Raw genomic sequence first — 18,173 nt, 5'->3', positions numbered from 1 at the left:
TGTAGGAAATGATAAAAAAACGTTCATTGAGTCATGCGGGTGTCGATGCAGTGCAGTACGTGTGAGATGACCTCATTGTTGTTCTGGTGATGCTGGAATTGATAATGTTCGTTTAAAGGTTCAAAATATGCTACAGGATGGGAGGGGAGCATCAGTCAGATAACATGAATACGTGTATTAAATAAGGCTCTAAGTACCAAAAAGTGGTATTGCCTGTAGTTACAAAATACCGAGTCATTGCAGTAAAATTTCATGAAGCTGACCTTTTGAAAAATGTAGTTTTACAGTGTGAAGCAATTACGGCAGCTTCTATAATTTTAGGTATTAAGAACTCGCAAGTGTCAACACACCATCGTCAGCTATTTTATATTGAATGCCGTTGACCACTGCAGTGCTACTTACACCATTATAAATAAAACACGCTAACGGACTTACAACGTCGACAGGTTCAATTATTTTGCTGTATTTTTTTGACTTGCTTGAGGCACTTAGACTATAGTTGACGTTATTGGCGTTGGTATGTAGAACATTTTTCTATAAAAATGTCAGTTTTTATTTTTTTGGTACTTAGCGCCTTAATTAATACATGTATTCACATTTTAAACACCAAGTAAAACGACATTACACACATTATTCCCGTAGCGGCAGCTTACTGTGACATCACGTGGCAGCACATAGTGTGATCATAATATATTTGAACCATAAGTTGACTAATTTGGCTTTTAGTTATTTTGGGTTATCTATAAATAATGTCACACGATTTTTGGTATGTTTTGACCACCTCTATCGTCACAAGTCTTTTACCCCCTTTTTAATTACATCATACTTTTGAAGCCCTCCCCCATTTGTTAAAAAAAAAAAAAATTAGTTGAGAATGGTCAATTTCAATATAATGTCCTCATAGAATATTAATTTATCTTCAGAAAAAAAATGAGTTTATATGTGATACTTGTTGGATTTATGACATCACATTTCTATAACCCAAATTTCGTCACAAATCATCGCATTGTATCAGACCTCCTTCTCCTTTAGGGCATGAACTCATATACGGACGACCCCTTAATGGATTGTGACCAACCTTCTGCTCAATCTATTGGGTTCATGGACTGGATCTAAACATGATTGACTGGAAGAAAAATCTGAATTTGATTCAGTTGTAGGATTCAACACAGCGACATCAACGCATAACTAAACTGTTGTCTGTGTATCTCAAATTGGATATCGTTTTATCTCTAACAGCGATGCTTATATTATGATCTACGAGATAGAACGATGTGGGCATAGCATACCATGAATTCTGCATTGCTAATTCTCTTGTATTTCCACTGGCGACCACCCACTGAAGAGACAATTCTTCATGGAGTACCTTGCAAGTGTTGCCAGGAGTGAAACTCTGCGTCATACTGGTTCCACCTGCAAGATTCGAGCACCATTCAAACATTTCTCCTATAGAGAAAGAAAGGTAACATATATTATATTATCTAAGTGTTTTAACTCATTTAGTGCAGACAACGCGACTGGCGCGTTTGCATTAGTTGGCCATTAGATATAATTTACATGAAATATGGAACACAAAAATCCAGAAATACATGTGTCTTACACTTTTCATCAGCACTTACAGAAACGTGATTATATTAAACATAAATAATTTGAAACAACCTCAGAGGCATACATATAAGAAAAAATCCTAGAAAAAAATGTGAATTTAACCCAAATCCATTTTAATTTAGTGATTATGTTACTGATACAATTCCTTTAATTTAAAATAACACCACAAATGCATAATTGATAAAAAATTTCCGCATGATTAGTAATTGTATCGGTAGCTTAAACGGTAAAGCTCATCACCTGGATTGCAATGGATATGGGTACAAGCCTCATTTATTTTGGTACAATATTTTTCTATGTATGTTTCTGAGATTGTTCGAAATTATGTATGTTAAATAAAGAATGTTGTGTTCTTAAATCATGGATATCATTATTTATTAAATAAAAAATAAAATTATGGGCACAACACTACAGGCATCTTATCTAATTGCGACGAATCTTAACTAATGGTCCTAACAATAGTCTCTGAAGCGCTTTCTAAATTGAGTTACTAACGGCAATCGGCTTTTGAATTTTTAAATCAAGGTAGGTATTAATTACCTTAATTACTTAAGGAAAATTCGTCGCAATTAGATAAGATGCCTATAAATAGCATTGTGGTCAATGTGCGTGGGCGCAAATCTCGAGAGACACAGGTTCGATTCCTGCTGGGTGTCCTATTTTTTTCAAAAAAGATTTTTTCTATTGATTATATATTTCTCAGAAGTGTTTTCAAATTATGTATGTTTTAACATATTATTTGAGTTAGTGTCTTATTCCAAGAGGTAGTTGAAATGTATTCTTTTGACAGAAGATATAATACACACCTGATTTGTTACGAGCCATCTGTAACGGTGAAGATGAACTGAGTTCTGAAGTGGGGCTTCGAGGATGTGTGCAAGTAAATGGCGGATTGGTTTTTGCCGGACGAGGCACCAGACATTGGAATTGAATGTAAGATCCGAGCAAGGAACTGCGGCCATGGAAGTCGCATGTGCTTCTGTCATTCATATTCTGTAATATTCCCATTACATTTACATAAATTAAAGTTATTGGAAAAGCTATCGTGTTGGTGTCAAAGAATATGTTATGACGCTAAAAATACTCACACAAACAGTATAATAATAGATTCTACGAAATCGGCTTTTCAATTTTAGTTAATTTGGTTGTAATAGATATTTAAACTAGACTAGCACTGACGCTCTTCCTCTGGTTCATGCCGAACAATACATATGTCTGAAAAACTGTAAAATACGTTTCAGACATTGTCGACAGCAGTTTCTTTTATTTGGAGTCTCTGGAAGATTGATTGATTTGTCCTGTGCTCTGTCTAAGAAATACAGAGCATTCAGCGCCAACACCACATTTCTAAGGCATCAATCGTCTTTCGCTCCCTTGTCCTCGGGTCCATGACTCGATACCGTACAAAAATATGGAGAATAGTAATGTTTGCACTATAAAGTTTTAGTGTGATTTCATTTTTTATTAATTAAAACAAAACATAATGAACAAAATTCAAATAATTTAATAATACTCAAGATTATTTCAAAACAAATTATTTACCGTTATATTGGTAAATATTTGTGTGATAGAGCAGAAGACATCCTGTGAAATATTGAGTTGCTGGTCATTGAGAGCTGGTGGCATTACCAACAAAAGAATTAGCTTATCCAGAATCACCGGCAGACTTTTGACGAGTGCTTCAATCCCGGCACTTGGCAGTTCATTAATGCTGAAAAACAAATAAGATTTAGAGAAAGTATTGAATAAGAATAGATCTAATCAAAAAGACTACAGCACAAAACAGTAAATACAATTGAATTTTTCAAATAATTACTTTTAAGTCATCAGGATTTATTGGAATATTAAAGGTATATTTGCTCATTAATTCAGTAATTATAAATAGGATTTATTGTAGATGTAAAACAATGAAACACATTGTAAATTCATACATCGTCGTCATAATTGTGGGCATATACGATTCTTATGTATAGATGACATTTTGTGAAGACAAGAACTAACATGACAACAGTATAATAATAATTATAAAGTAATAGTTAATATAAACTTTTAATAATTTAATAGTTTCTTTATCAGTAGTTAAATGAATAAATACACTTAATGCCGATAAAGTATTCCTAGCATTATTTTTACTTATTATTAAAATAGCAACACGCTCTGTGCAAATAATTCATTTTTGGTTGTGTAGGTCATCGGGACTTGGCAATCATGGTTTCTCCGAAATTATATATTTACTTAATTTCTGTTTATACATAACGTAATAATTATTTCACAGCAACTGTCACCTTAGTGCGTGTTACATATTTCTTATTTAGCCAAAAAGGCTAATTAATGAAAAAGTTTACTACTTGTTTAAATAAATATTACCATGCATTAGGCACTTATTCTCTATAAAAATTAGTTTAATTTGTTTGAATCATTAAATATATACATGACCTTGCGTACAGATAATAAATAGGAGAATATTTGGTCCGCTTTTGTATATTACACATTGACAATAATTAGTATTACACAATACTAATTTACCTATTTCGTAATTCAGCTTCCATATTTACTATATGAGCCGGTGTTATTCCAGTTTGGATTTGTTCACAGGCTATCAAGAATCTTTCCATGTGTGAATCCTAAAAAAGACAATAATATTAAAACTTCTCATCACAATCTGGCAACTTTAATAATCAGTTAATATTGTCCAAAGACAATATTGATATAAAACAATAATCAATGGATAAAACTATCCATATACATGTATACAGTAAAACCACGTTAATACGAACACGATTATTCGAAAATCATAAAATCTATTATTTGGGCCAATTATGGTGACTCTAATACCATATAAATTCCTAACCTACATTCCACAATCATCCTTTGTGCGTCACGCACGTTATTAAGAAGGCAGGCATTGTTCAACTTTATTGGCATAAACACCTGTTTACCTGCAGCCCGTCGAGATGTCATTATCCACATTAGTTTTGAGCGTAGATCGCCGCGATACAGAGTGACTGAGCCAGAAGTTATCGTTCGAATTTAATTGTACTAAATCTGCTAAGGTTTGAGCGAACGTTGTGTCTACCATCTATCATAAAGTCATCATCTTCATCCCAAGGCCAAAGTGTAATCGTGAGAGTGATAATCGAACAGTCAGCAACAACTAGTGTGTGAGTGCGTGAACCCGGGACCTGCTTGAGCCATACATCCGATCAACATCAAGGTTAGTGTGTGGATTGAATCCTGTATAAACCGCCCACCCCCAGCATCCAGAATTCAACCCCAAATACAATCCACCAGTATAGTGATTAAGAACAATTTTACAAAATAAAGTTTCACATTTTACTTGTAGCCATACATTTTGTATTTCGTAATTCGAATTTTTTTTTTGAATTCTTGTCCCGTTGATTTCGAATTAACGGGGTTTTACTGTAATATTATTACTTAATAGATGTTTCTTACCATAGGATTAACAGAAGAGAATGGTTCCAGCGAAATGGTGAAAATCGATCGATGATTGTCAATCCACTTGGTGCCAGGTAATAGAACATTAGGGAATATGTAAGAATAATTTTGCGGCGGGGGTTCCAGCATCACTGGTAAATTGTATTCGCCGGCAGATAAGTGACCAGAACGGCACATTGGCAACCACTGTAAAAATAACCACAAATAAGTAAGTAAGAAATCATTTGAAGACAACCACTATCATTGGACTTGTGTCAATTTACTTTAGAAGGTGCAAATTTACAAAGTTTCATACCGTGTATCCCAGAGGTGTCTCGATGTTTTTCTCCTGCTCGGGGGCTGTGACGGGTTTTCTTTGACAAGAGATGTGATAGAAGGTGAAGAGTAAATGATGCTGGTCTCCCAAGTTCGCAGGCAGCTTTATCTTAATTTCATCATAGAATGTGGGGCACCTACAAGGTGAACATTTATTTTAAACGAATTTGACATGAAGACATATAAGCTCTTGGAACAGTTGCATGAGGTGACGAGATAACGGTCCAGTGGCGAGGGGTAGAGGTAGGCTGTTAAGATCAGACATAAATAGTGCGCACTAAATTTTGTCAGTTATACGTATTTGTTTTCATTGAACATGTACAATATGTACATGAAAGAGTTGAACAATGGAATATGATCATTAATAAATGGCCATCTACAGTTTTTGAAAAGATTAAATACAGTAAACTCTCAATTTGTCTGGGTGTGAATTATTCATGCATGACATGAACAAGGTGATCATACTGATATTCGAGAATCATCACAGATTCTTAAAAACAAATAGGAATAGGAGAAATGATTGTTAGGCATTCGCCCAACACATTGGATCCTAGAACTAGATAAAACATACATTGAAAAACATGTGATTTTGCCATGTGCAGGAATCAAATTCTCACCCACAGGATGCCTGAAAAAAAATATAAGTCAAACTTCTCGAACGGTACAAAAGCGTGCGAGTGAACACGAGAGGGCATACTGACTTAAACACTATACGATGTCAGCAAATGCCGAGCGCTCGATGGATACAGGACACAAATTTGACTTCGAAACCAAGATACTGGGTCGGAATAAGGGATATTTCTCACGATTAGTAAAAGAGGCAATCGAAATTCATAGAAACCCTGAAAATATTAATATGGATGATGGGTTACGGTTAAAAACCTCATGGCTTCCAGCACTGTCAGCAAAATCCAATATTCGATCCGGTATCTTGGTCTTAACGAGTGCCACATTACTCTGAGCAATGTTTGCTCTTAGCGAATCGGATTTCTTTTGGCATTCTTCGATTGACGTTTGCATTCATACACCTACACTACACTTCATCATAACACATAATCTCTTGATATTGGCCTCTGCAACGAGCCCGAAACGTCGAGGAAATAAGGAAGAAGTACACGCGGTGGAAACCCAAGAATCTAATGATAGGTGAAAGTCACAAACATTATCTCAGCCACAGCTTCAGAAACGGCCACTCTAGGCTACTGTGGGTGCAAATCGAGAGTATTACTGTACTAATTTCAGTTTGTTAGATAATGTTCGACCCGCTATATTTTATCCTAGAATAGTTAATTATATTTTTTTTTTTTTCGACCATGTCCGACCATGTCCGATCCTAATAGGATCATATGGGCCTCCACAGAGTAGAGGTTTTGTATTAACAGATTTTTTTTACGAGAAATGGATGTCAGCCACTTGCTCAACCTATTAGGTCCATACCCTGACTCACACACATATTGAAAAACAATATGTGTACTTGCCAGACCCAGGATTCGAACCTGGGAACCACGGCATGATAGTCCAACGCTTATGCATAATAACATAAAAATAATACTTACTTATTGTGATAGGTCACTATTGTGTAAGCTTCAGAAGTAAATTCAGGACAGGAACTACGACCAAAGATAGCGTTTAATGCTTGAGTCTGATTCTCGCCTGACATAAGCTGGACTCGGACCTATGAATAAAATATTATATTGCATCAATTACAGTTTAATCTGGATGTTTGGCTTTGCCATTTTCAGGATTGCCAATAGTTAGTTTGGTAAAGATAGTATGTGATAAGTTCAATAATAAAAGTGCACTATACTCACAGCTATATTCCTGGCAGATCCAGATCTTGAAGTGAAAGCTGTAAAGTTGAGTTCCTTTGGACAGATGTAGAGTAAGTTTCGGTATTGGTAGTGCGGCACCAACATCGGAGACATGGGAAAAGATAACATCTCTTTGCATGGTGCTGTGTTGTCATCTGCAAAAAAAGATTGAGTTGGTCACATGGCACCGAACTAAAAAACAATAAGTTTGTGAAATGATATCTAGGTTAATAAAGGATTTTTTTTATTCAATGAATAATTTTATTCACAACATTTGAGAATGTAACTTTCTTTATTGAACGTACATAATTTAAAAACACCTCAACCTACATACTAGAAAAAATCTGGAAAGAAATATGACACTGGGCGGGACTCAAACCAACAACCACAAAAGCCAATTGGTTGCCAATATTAATGCAATTTTAGAAGCGTATTAGGTTGCATGACTATTGGTTAATTTCACCGTAATTATGTAGAGCGCAGGTGGCTCAATTGGTAAACACATTGCCTGAAATATGATGGATGAAAAATGAGTATGTTACATAATATGTAGGTTTCAATCGGTGATTTCGGTTTTATTATTGATGAAATTTTGAACACCAAGTTTTTGCACGATTGGCAATCAAATTAACTTTTATACTATAACTTAATTATTATTATAACTTAATAAAATTTAATTGTGTGTATTTAATGTTCTCGTCATAGTCTTAGTGGCGCAATGGGCAGCACTATGACTATGTCCGATCCTAATAAGATCATATGGGCATTCGGCTATTAACCAAACTGATGGTGGTTCAAGCCCAATTTCTGGTTGTATTTTTTCACATCTTCTGTCATTGTCATATATGGTAAAACCTCGTAAATTCGAAATCGACAGGACCAAAAATTGAAAAAAAAAAATCATGTTACAGTTTTATAACTGTATAATTTGTTTCCGATTATGGTTGATTCATCAAATTATTGGAAATTGCTATAGATAATATGAATTTAAGCAAATATTTCGAATTAACCGTGTTCATATTATTAACAAGGTTTTACTGTGGAATATAATAAATTTTAACATGAGATTTTTTCGCCAATCTGAGTCTGTAAATATAGCTCAGCAGAAAAGCATTCAAGTGCAGATCAAAAGTTTAGTGATTCAAGCTCACTTGGGGGTGGTTCATTTTTAGAATTTGCTGTGACGCTTTTTTATAATACTATTCACATTTGGTGTCTTAGTAAATTTTGCCACGTACCTGTGTATGGAATTACTTTGGCCAACTCCGGAGTAAGCCCGTTTTCATTATCTTCAGGACACGGCATAATTTCCAGGATGAATTTACCAGGAATGGATTTCAGTTTCTTCATAGCCGAGCTCGGTCTCTTTAGCTCTTGTAAAAACTTATACAAATCTTCATCACGAAGTTTATCACTCTCCTGCAAGGGTTAAAATTATAAAAAATGTATTAAGTAATACAAAAAATGAAAAAAATTTAATTGACAGATTAATAACAAAGTTTTACTAAATAATATTATATTCATTTATTAATTAATTAGATTTTAACGTGATGGATGCGATTGTTTATTAGCACGAAGTTTATCAAATGTAGGTGTCATTGAGGAGACTGCTACTACTAAAGGGACTCGATATTTCAATGTCATTGCAGCTAAGGCATAAAATCCCATTTCGCATAAATATGATGTTCCGAATGGCAGAATTTGCATTTCTTTGCTTGACAAAATATTATATTCTTTACTACGATTCAACCGAAATTGAACTAGGGTTTCACTCTGAAATTTTTGTTTCAATGAAGTATCGCATGATAATTCTATAAATTTTTCCGTTTCAATAGTAGTCAATCCAATTTCATCTTCTTGTTCGCGCCTCCTTTTGCACTTGTGTGCGGCTCCCCAAGGAGGCGCCTCCCAGTTTGGAAATCGCTGGTTTAAAGTAAGTAAAAAAAATATTGTTTTAAAAAATATGCAGTTAACAAAATATTGTAAATAAAAGATCTCTGGGTATTTAACCTGTTTGAAGAAACTAGGTAGTGTGATGGTAATTGGCTTGAAAGAATCCAAACAATTGCCGAGTTCCTCTGCATTGGATGATACGATAGAGTGCTGTCCAAGGGCTCTCCGTTCGAGGGAACCGCGCCGAGTTAATGACCCTCCAGCGACTCCTTGACGTCTGAAATGTTCTAAGCTACCAGCTGATGACTTGCGATCTGTAATAAAAGAAGCGTTATGGTAGATCGCATATACAAACTCGATAAGACTGTAACAAGTCGACTCCGTCAATGTGATTTTATTGGCGTTCACAAAATAAATCTAGCGCATAAAGCGTTGATGCAACATTTTTGGTTGGAAAAAATATCTTCAAGGCATAATCCAAAAGTCACCGTGAAACTCCACAGAATTCATACTATTCATAGGGCACGAGTTGCATAGCACAGCAAATGTGCAGTGCGACTTTTATATCAAGTCTTTTACATCACAATACTACATACACCGACACTATATATTTCTATAATCCAAATACAGTTAAACCTCGTTAATAAGAACACGGATAATTCGAAATTCGCCGTAATTCGAAATTTTCGCAAAAAAAAGTCCCTTGAACATTATTTTCGGTGGTGATGGTGGTGGTGAACATTATTTTCATATAAAACCATACCTTTAATTTGAATTTCGTAATTCAAAATGATTTCAGAGAAAAACATTCAATAAATCGTAATAAAGTGAAGAAAATGAGCCAGTCATTGAAAATTGTGACAGATTTTTCGTAAAACATCATAAATTACTTATTTTAAGAAGGTAATATAAATAATCCTGACATTTTATAACCTTAACACACACGGAATCGGAAATTTCATAGGCACATCTATGATCGTAAACGAAATTAATGAATATCAAAAATTTTTTTTTTCAAAATTTTAATATTTTCTCCCATGCATTTAAATTTTTTTTTCGATTTTCGGTCCCTAGGTTGTATTAACGAGGTTTTACTGTAAAGCTCTTTGTATGCTTTCGTAAAGGTTTAGGTATTATAATGTTAATAAAACTGCAAGCGATATTGAACACACACTGAATTACATGTGAAATTATGAAAGTAAATGAGTAACATGATTGTGGTGATGTAGAAGACTTGATATAAAAGTCGCACTGTAGTGACATCTCAGGTTGAGAAATATATTTTCAACAATTAAAACACTGTGCATCGGTATAAGAATTATTTTATAATATTTATTATACATGCAGCTATAAGTATTTACACAAGATTTTATAAAAAAAAATATCCACTCACCAAGGCTATTACTCTGCGAATTGGACAAGAAAGAATCCTTATCTGATGATGTACTCGATTCACGTTCCAGACTATTTGAGCCAGAGAGAGAGGTCATCAAATGGATTGCAGACCATGCAAATGGCATACGATATTTTCCAAGGCGTTCACACGCTGCGATAGCTCCGGATTTTACTTTGTCCCTGTTCTGGAAGGCAAAAGAGTTATGAAGCCGTTTTGGCAGCAGATAATTATTAATGTTTTTCTTGACTCATAAAATTAATTTATTATTCCATTTTGTAAGTATGTAAATTATGTGAGATGCTAGTGATGACTATTAAATGAATTATTGCATCTGTAATCATAGCTAATATCTGTATAAACATAGGTAATTGGTGCAGTACTGGAGAAATAATATAGATTTAATTTCTGTAGTTTTTTTATAATGCAACCATGATAACATATAAATTGTACGTAAAACATTTCACCGTGGCACAGTTCGCCGTGAGCTTTCTATCGGAAAGAGATGACCGTACACTATACGGTCTCCATTTTTATTAGATTCAGTATGAACATTAATTCAATTTTCATAGCTGATTTTGGCAAAATTCATGAATTCAAGTATGAAACCAAACCTAACCTAACAAATAATCCAATATATCGGCCATTTTCAAAATTTATTTGCTGCTGGCTTCCTGTAAAGTGTAAACCTACAAGAATTGTGTTTTATTTAGATATTAATTTTATGTCAGTACTATACGACCCAAAGAGATCGGACGGTCTTTAATATACAGCCATAATATGGCTGGGTATGGGATATGGTATCGGAAATATATTATATTTCCGATACAACATTTCAAGGTGAAGTGTGATACGGCGGACTGCATACGTACAAGTTTTCGGACACGTGAAACCACTGGTTAATACAATAAACTGTTCCACGCAAAATACAAACCTTGTCATCTTTAATGTATGGTTCCACGCACTCGGTTATATCGCCTTGTAAAACTTTTTCAAGTCTAAGGACCAGGAAAAGATCTGGTGTCGGATGTGTAATATCAAAGACGGCGCTCCGACTCAGCGTGGAGACGTCACACTTGGGAATGTGAGCCGCCAACATATGTTTGATCGATTCCGAGTTCATGTCAAAGTAGAAGTTTTCCGACACCTTCTTTTTCTCTTTGGCATCGTATAGAGCGAGACAGGCAAATATCGGCTCCACTTCCAGGTCCAATCTATGAAAAAGACCATTTTAAAATAATTTTTAACACATTATGTACTCAAAGCTGTATTTATCATTGCGCCAAAGGGGCTATGCGCTAAGACCGTTTTTCCCTTTCTATTTATTTGGTGTTTTTATTCACCCCGTTTCACTGGTAAATAGGAACAGACCATAATTTTAGGAAAATATCGATAGAGAGTGAATAATGAGCGTTCTCATTCACCAAACCATACTGCTGAATTGCAAACACAACTTTTTGGTAAGCGAATTTAGTTTTTCAGTCATCCAGCATAAGATTTAAATTGAATATGTAATCTGAAAACGTTCCAAATCAGTTCCTAATAAGTTTTACCGTAGCTATTTACATAACTGGTAAAAGAGTAAAATATTATTACTTGAGATGTAAGCATTTGACCAAAATACGGTGTCCGATGACTTCACTGGGTGGTTCTGCTTGAACTCTCTTCTCGACAGCTTCATCGTCGTCAACATACGAGGCGTATAATCCGAGAAGACCTCCCTTCCGCCCCTCCATCCGTCTGGTCTCGTTGAGCTGATCCAATTGTTCGGGAGGACGCCTTTCGAGCAGGTCAGGAAGGAGCGCATCCGAGGATGAACTGCGCAAGTCCAGGCTAGCCCACGATCCCCGGGGTGTGAGGGTATCATTGCATGAAGATACAGAAGAGATCGATGACACAGACTGCCTTCCGCTTGAAGGTTGCGAGTAACTCTACAAAATAAAGAAATGATTGGAGAAGTATTACTATCAATGCCTTTTTCTGCAAAAAAAAGTAGGTATAATAAAGATGTTGAATCTTCTTCCAAATACAACCTTCTGTGGTATTCCCTATCAAAATCGCTAAAGCAAGTTCGAGTTTGTCCGAAATAACAGATTTGTGCATGTCATACAAATTCTTTAAATTCCCGGCTGAGTTTATATAAAGATTAGTAGACAAGGATCCTTATTTTGAATCATTTTCATAGGCTCTATCCTCCAAAATTATAGGAAACGCTCATAGTTAATTTCACATTATTGAGATTTAAGAATGATTTTGACATTGTGAAAAAAAATATGTCATCCAAAAATCCATATTTTAATTCAACATGTGCCTAATGCTAGATACAACATCGAGTTGTATGCTCTCTACACGACCCTAAAGATAGATGGCCGGGATATAATATAATAGGATGGATGAGTCACTCAAGACAAAAAAAGTAATATTTGGGAAATGAAGACCAGGCAATGAGCTATCACTTGACAACATTAACAATATAAGAAGTGTTTGTTATTTATTAATACTGATGCTATTAATATAATTTTTATGCAAATGATACGGTACCTGCAACGTTAGTTCTTCACTAGGAGTGGACACCAGTTGAGGATCAATGTCCACTTCATAATCCTGTCTAGGTACAGATTGCATGAGGGTGTGGCGTTCGTTGAGGCGCTCACGAGAGCAGCACGATCCGGAAAATGTGCGATACTGAAAATCCACAGCCACCCAATCAGATGTATGGCAGCGGACACATTCCCGTACGTGTAACGGTACTTCACACCTGTAAACAAATACATTATAATACAGTCAAACATGGTTATTACGAGGAAGATGGGACCGACTGACTTTGCTCGTTATAACCATTACTCGTTATATCAGAGAATAGGTATTTTTAAATGAGCACACATAACACAAAAAGTTGCAATTCAAACAAAAATAGAAGTAGAACATAAAAAAATCTGAAAACCATCGTAGAAATCCCCGAAACAAGCATGGCATTCATAAACTACAAAAGAAGTTGTTTATTGTAATGAACGCTGGTAGGTACCTACTGACTTCAGCTTGGATTTTTTACATGAAATTTCAACGATATGCGTGGATACTTTTTCAATGTTGTCGGCGAAAACACCAATTAGGTACTTAGACACTTACCTAGTGTCATAAACGTAATCCGATTCCGGCGGCATCGGTCTACAGTCGGATTTTATTGCTTAGGGTCGAAAATGTTTTTAAACGATCAACACATTAACAGTTTTAAGAAAGTTTTTGACAATATTTTTTCTCGGTATATCGGATAAGTAGCTTGTTATAAAAGTGAATAAATGTATGGAGAAAATCATAAACTAAAATGTCAACGAATGTTTCCGCATTACATCCGAGATCTCGCTATGTCCGTGATCGTAATAACCGAGTGCGACTGTATTATTATGTTATTAGATTCCATTTTAATTAAAGGCTGGTGATGATTGGTCTTATATGCGCGGCATACCACCATAACATAATTCTTTTCATCAGTGGAACACACAGAGACGCCAAAACCCTAAGTACAATGTATGAAGGCTACTCTTCAATTATTAGTCTCTCTGTATCGACTACGCCCCAAATCGGCCATCATCATGAGTGATTCATTTGCAATTATTAATTTTAGATACCTTCGTATCTAGAGATAGGTGTACAAAAGTGAATGCTACGTAGAGTGTATACTCTAAGCCAGTGTCTGCCAAACTTTTGTACTTCACGGTACACTGGTGAATGGGATTTGTTCCGCGGCACACCAAATTAAAATGCAAATCCTCTTTCATTTGAAATATTTTTTGTTGTAATATGTAACGCTGCGTTAAAATCAGAAAACTCAGAAATAATGGGAACTGAAATACATAACGGGTAAGGCGATACCAAGTAACTGACTCGAGTAAGGAAGAATCCGGGTTAAACTTCCATACGTGTCAAGAATACGTTTTACGTCAAATACTGAAAACTGTTCTCGGTTTATGCATTTACGGTAATTTAATGTTGGTGTATTACACACACTATTGCACGTGCAATATGTGCTTCATTTTCGTAGGACACTCACACATTCAAAACCCGGCATCAACATGCGGCGTATTGAATATAGCCTATCGGTATTCTATTTATTATCTGTTCTGTGGTTAACATGCATTTTTAGAATATGTAATGTATGGTGTCTTACAATCATTTCGTACACACTATGGTAAGTGAAGCAAGATAGTGGAATGTCATTGTCATAAAATTATAGTATTTATATTATAATTTTGTTCCACATAGTAAGCATGAAAAAAAAAACTTGGATCTGACTCTGAAGAGAGAACCTTCTATTGGTAGTTTAGAAAAGATAAAATAAACACAATAATGGAAGTAGAATAATAATAAAAGTCAACTTACATGTCCTCTTCCGGCATAACATGTTTGATAGTTCTTATTCGTCTCGGAATGGTTGAGACGTCGACATCATTTGAGGGATACGCCAAAGGATCCCGCTCTGTGACGATTCGTGTAGACAGCTCCTCCCAATCAGGTGGCTCCACCATATCGTTCAATGACATCTAAAAGAAGGTAACATAAAGTAAAATTTTAGTTAGTAATACAATTATTGTAAATGAACAAGTGAGGAATGTATTTCGGAAGGTAATGTAGTTACCAATGCCATATTAAATCATCATTTATGGCACAACCCTTGGGGGTTTTTGGCCTTTTTCAAAAACTTCCTCCATCCTGGACGATCCAGCGCTGACACTCTCCAGTTGCTTTGACCGAGCATTCTTAAATCTCCTGTGGCGCGGTCCAGCCATCTCAGTTTCGGCCGTCCAGGTCTTCCTTGCCCTTGGGGGTAGTGTACATAGCCCGCCTTGCTGGTATCTCTTCCGGCATTCTATGCACATGGCCGATCCAGCGCAGACCCTGAATCTTCATATACTACGTGATCTTTTCGCCCCCATAAAGCGTCTTCTCATACTTTGACCTCGTAATGTCATCTTCTTAAACAAACCCAAAGATATGCATATTTCTATCATCCTGTAGATCTGGTGGATCTGACTTATTATAAAGGATATGATTTTAGCTAATTTCCACATTTACACATTGATAGTTTTTGACTTTTATTTTATTTGTTTGACATAATGATTTTAATGTTTCGCATAAGATAATCGGGACCGTCCCTTAGTTGGCCCATGCAGCCAATGAGTGTCGTTATTGTGTGGCTAACTTCTTAACTTCTTCCTTGGCACAACAGCCTGAGGTAGACTGGGAGCATAAGCGACAGATACCTTAAGGCAATTTTAACCTGGTTTGGATGTTCTTCAAGTCAATAGAATTCCAGCGTCCTGGAAGACTGCTAAATACCATCTACATAGCATATACGGCAGAGCTTTGGAATGCTGGAAAGACCTGGGAAGATACAAGAAGACCGGCGAGCAACAAGTATTCTTGGAGACGCCGTGTGATGTTCATATGTTCTAGCTGAGTGGATATGATCGAAGAAGTAGAATCTGTAGCTGCAATTCAAGGGTGACTGATATGTGGAGACCTTGCTTTTTTACACTATACAAGTAAGAACTTAAATACCCAAATGAAATGAAGCTCAAAATACTTACAGAGGAAGAGCAACCAGAATTGCTTTCAGATTGCTGTTGGAATGAAACTGTTCTCCTCACTTCAGCACCGTGAGACCTATAATAAAAATTGGTTAAACATATAATGTCAGTAAATATACCTATAGAGTAGCATATCATTTGTATTTGTATAAGAAGAAACAGATCTTGTGATTAAATAAAATGTGGAAGAAATACAAAATAAACAAAAATTTAACAGAATAAAATTACTATCTGTTATTTCATTTAACTATCATACATATACACCGAGAAATAGCAATAAACATAATTATTTTTATCATTGAAATGTTCCCTTGAAGGTGTAGAAGAGATTTTAAAATAAGATTCGTAGTTTGATGTATTTTTTAATTGACAATAAATTCTATAAAATAACAGTTAATGTTTAAATGAAAACCATTTTCATTTATATCAATTCGAGTATTGTTACAATACCATTGTTTTTCATCTGATTTTCGATGTAAGGGAGTGTTCTGGTATTAGTCAATAGTTAAAGTACCTACATGCAGCCTTTTAAGTCTATAAATGCATTAGGTACTCAAATATTGATGAATTGGTGCACAGATGTTGTATGTCCAGTTTAGAGAAAATTGAATTTGATATATTCGAATTGATTGAAAATCAAAGGTGAAATGGATATTTATTACTTACCAGAAAAAAATTTGCAGGTGGCAGTGTTACCTGTCAACATTTTGGTTGTTGTTTTTTAATTTTTTATGTAACACTTTTATTTTCATACTTCTTTATACTTAGCTTTTTATCAATCTGTCACAAATTAGTTTCAATGTCGTTTAATACTTTCTATATACTCGATATGATAGTACTTAACTGTAAGCGTCTGTCAAACTATTATGGGAGTATCTTAGCATTTGTTTTCTTTCATGTCTCTATTAAAATAAGCGATTCTTTCATATTATATGTCAGTTTATTTTTCAAATTTACAATTTGCGTTTACATGTGTTTTCTCTGATCTTACTCCTTTTAATACACCTTCTCCCTATAACTGTATAACTAAAGTTCAGTAAAACACTGGACACACATATACACTAATGCATTGATATATAACTAATCACAGAAAGTGGTTAGTATTCCATGTTTGTGCAATTCATTCGGTTTATAATAAGAAGACAATATGAATATTATAATTCAAAACATGTAGTAAAATCCATAGATAGATGCACTGCCAGACAGATGAGGTACATACATGTATACTTCGTAGGTTGTCAGTTTGCGCAACATAAGTACAATATTTTATGAATGATTTATGTCATCGCGAAATACTAAGGCATAAAACATAGCCTGTAAAGGTGTTACTTAATTTGACAAACGAGGAAGTAATGTTTGACGATGTCTCCCAAGTGGATTTTTGACATTATATATCCGTTTACCAATGAGTCAAAATGGGCGAGGTATAAGCAATGTTGGTGAATACAGTACCCTGTTAGTCTCTGAGAGAAGGATTTCTGCGCCGATGTAGCCATCGTATCATCCAAAATGAGTCAAAGTTACTCGCTATAATTTAAAATACTTAATTGAGATGAAAATATACACATGACAATCATTTACTACCAAAGATGACTAATATCAATATGTCAAAATTGTTTACTAATATGAAGTTCGCACAAATCGAATGAATTTTATTGCCAGAAACATAAATATTTTATCCTGTATATTTTATTGTGAGAAGCTGGAATAAATAAAATAAATATAATTATTTATGTATTATTAAATAATAATGAAATAAAACTATAAATGCAAAGCCACAATATTCTAGAACTTTACTATGAATAATTTAAAGGTACGGCTTTTTCCAAACGTATTGCGTGAAATGGATTAAACTAGTGGGCGCTAGATGTCACTGATCACCATTTCATGAAAGATTTTTCACACTTTTCTGCATTGTACGTAATATAATAGTAAGAATCATTGTATTGATAATTTGCATTAAAATAATCAATACCCACGTATGTACTTATCTAAAAACATGAAAACGATTTTTTAAGTCATCTAACAATTAAAATAAAACTATATAACCCGATTTTTATTAGTTGGTGGGGTGGATAAGTAGCGGAAAAATACGAAGCTTGCAATTTG

The 18,173-nt window shown here is 34.9% G+C and overlaps 1 protein-coding gene across 4 annotated transcripts in view; it reads right to left on the bottom strand.

The window, feature by feature from the left end:
* Nucleotides 1–17,660, bottom strand: part of Zir (dedicator of cytokinesis) — a 41,665-nt gene extending 24,005 nt beyond the window's left edge. For 2 of the 4 annotated variants that reach the window (XM_085955400.1, XM_085955401.1), the window contains exons 1-17: nt 17,517–17,660; nt 16,065–16,140; nt 14,857–15,017; nt 13,018–13,234; nt 12,073–12,407; nt 11,411–11,690; nt 10,477–10,663; nt 9,201–9,397; nt 8,429–8,609; nt 7,191–7,345; nt 6,936–7,054; nt 5,360–5,516; nt 5,062–5,250; nt 4,135–4,232; nt 3,151–3,319; nt 2,415–2,601; nt 1,290–1,446 (exon numbers count right to left, since the gene is read on the bottom strand). In XM_085955400.1, coding sequence (XP_085811526.1) covers nt 1,290–1,446; nt 2,415–2,601; nt 3,151–3,319; nt 4,135–4,232; nt 5,062–5,250; nt 5,360–5,516; nt 6,936–7,054; nt 7,191–7,345; nt 8,429–8,609; nt 9,201–9,397; nt 10,477–10,663; nt 11,411–11,690; nt 12,073–12,407; nt 13,018–13,234; nt 14,857–15,017; nt 16,065–16,140; nt 17,517–17,560 — 2,909 coding nt within the window. In that variant the 5' untranslated portion in view covers nt 17,561–17,660. The remainder of the gene's footprint in view (nt 1–1,289; nt 1,447–2,414; nt 2,602–3,150; nt 3,320–4,134; nt 4,233–5,061; nt 5,251–5,359; nt 5,517–6,935; nt 7,055–7,190; nt 7,346–8,428; nt 8,610–9,200; nt 9,398–10,476; nt 10,664–11,410; nt 11,691–12,072; nt 12,408–13,017; nt 13,235–14,856; nt 15,018–16,064; nt 16,141–17,516) is intronic. The other 2 variants (XM_085955402.1, XM_085955403.1) reach the window with 1 other exon arrangement.
* Between the last annotated feature and the right edge of the window lie 513 nt (nt 17,661–18,173).

This window comes from Rhyacophila brunnea, unplaced genomic scaffold (assembly GCF_057557595.1).
Source record: "Rhyacophila brunnea isolate RB1 unplaced genomic scaffold, BYU_Rbru_1.0 scaffold_5, whole genome shotgun sequence".
Classification (NCBI taxonomy): domain Eukaryota; kingdom Metazoa; phylum Arthropoda; class Insecta; order Trichoptera; family Rhyacophilidae; genus Rhyacophila; species Rhyacophila brunnea.
This window is presented reverse-complemented; position numbering and strand designations above follow the sequence as displayed.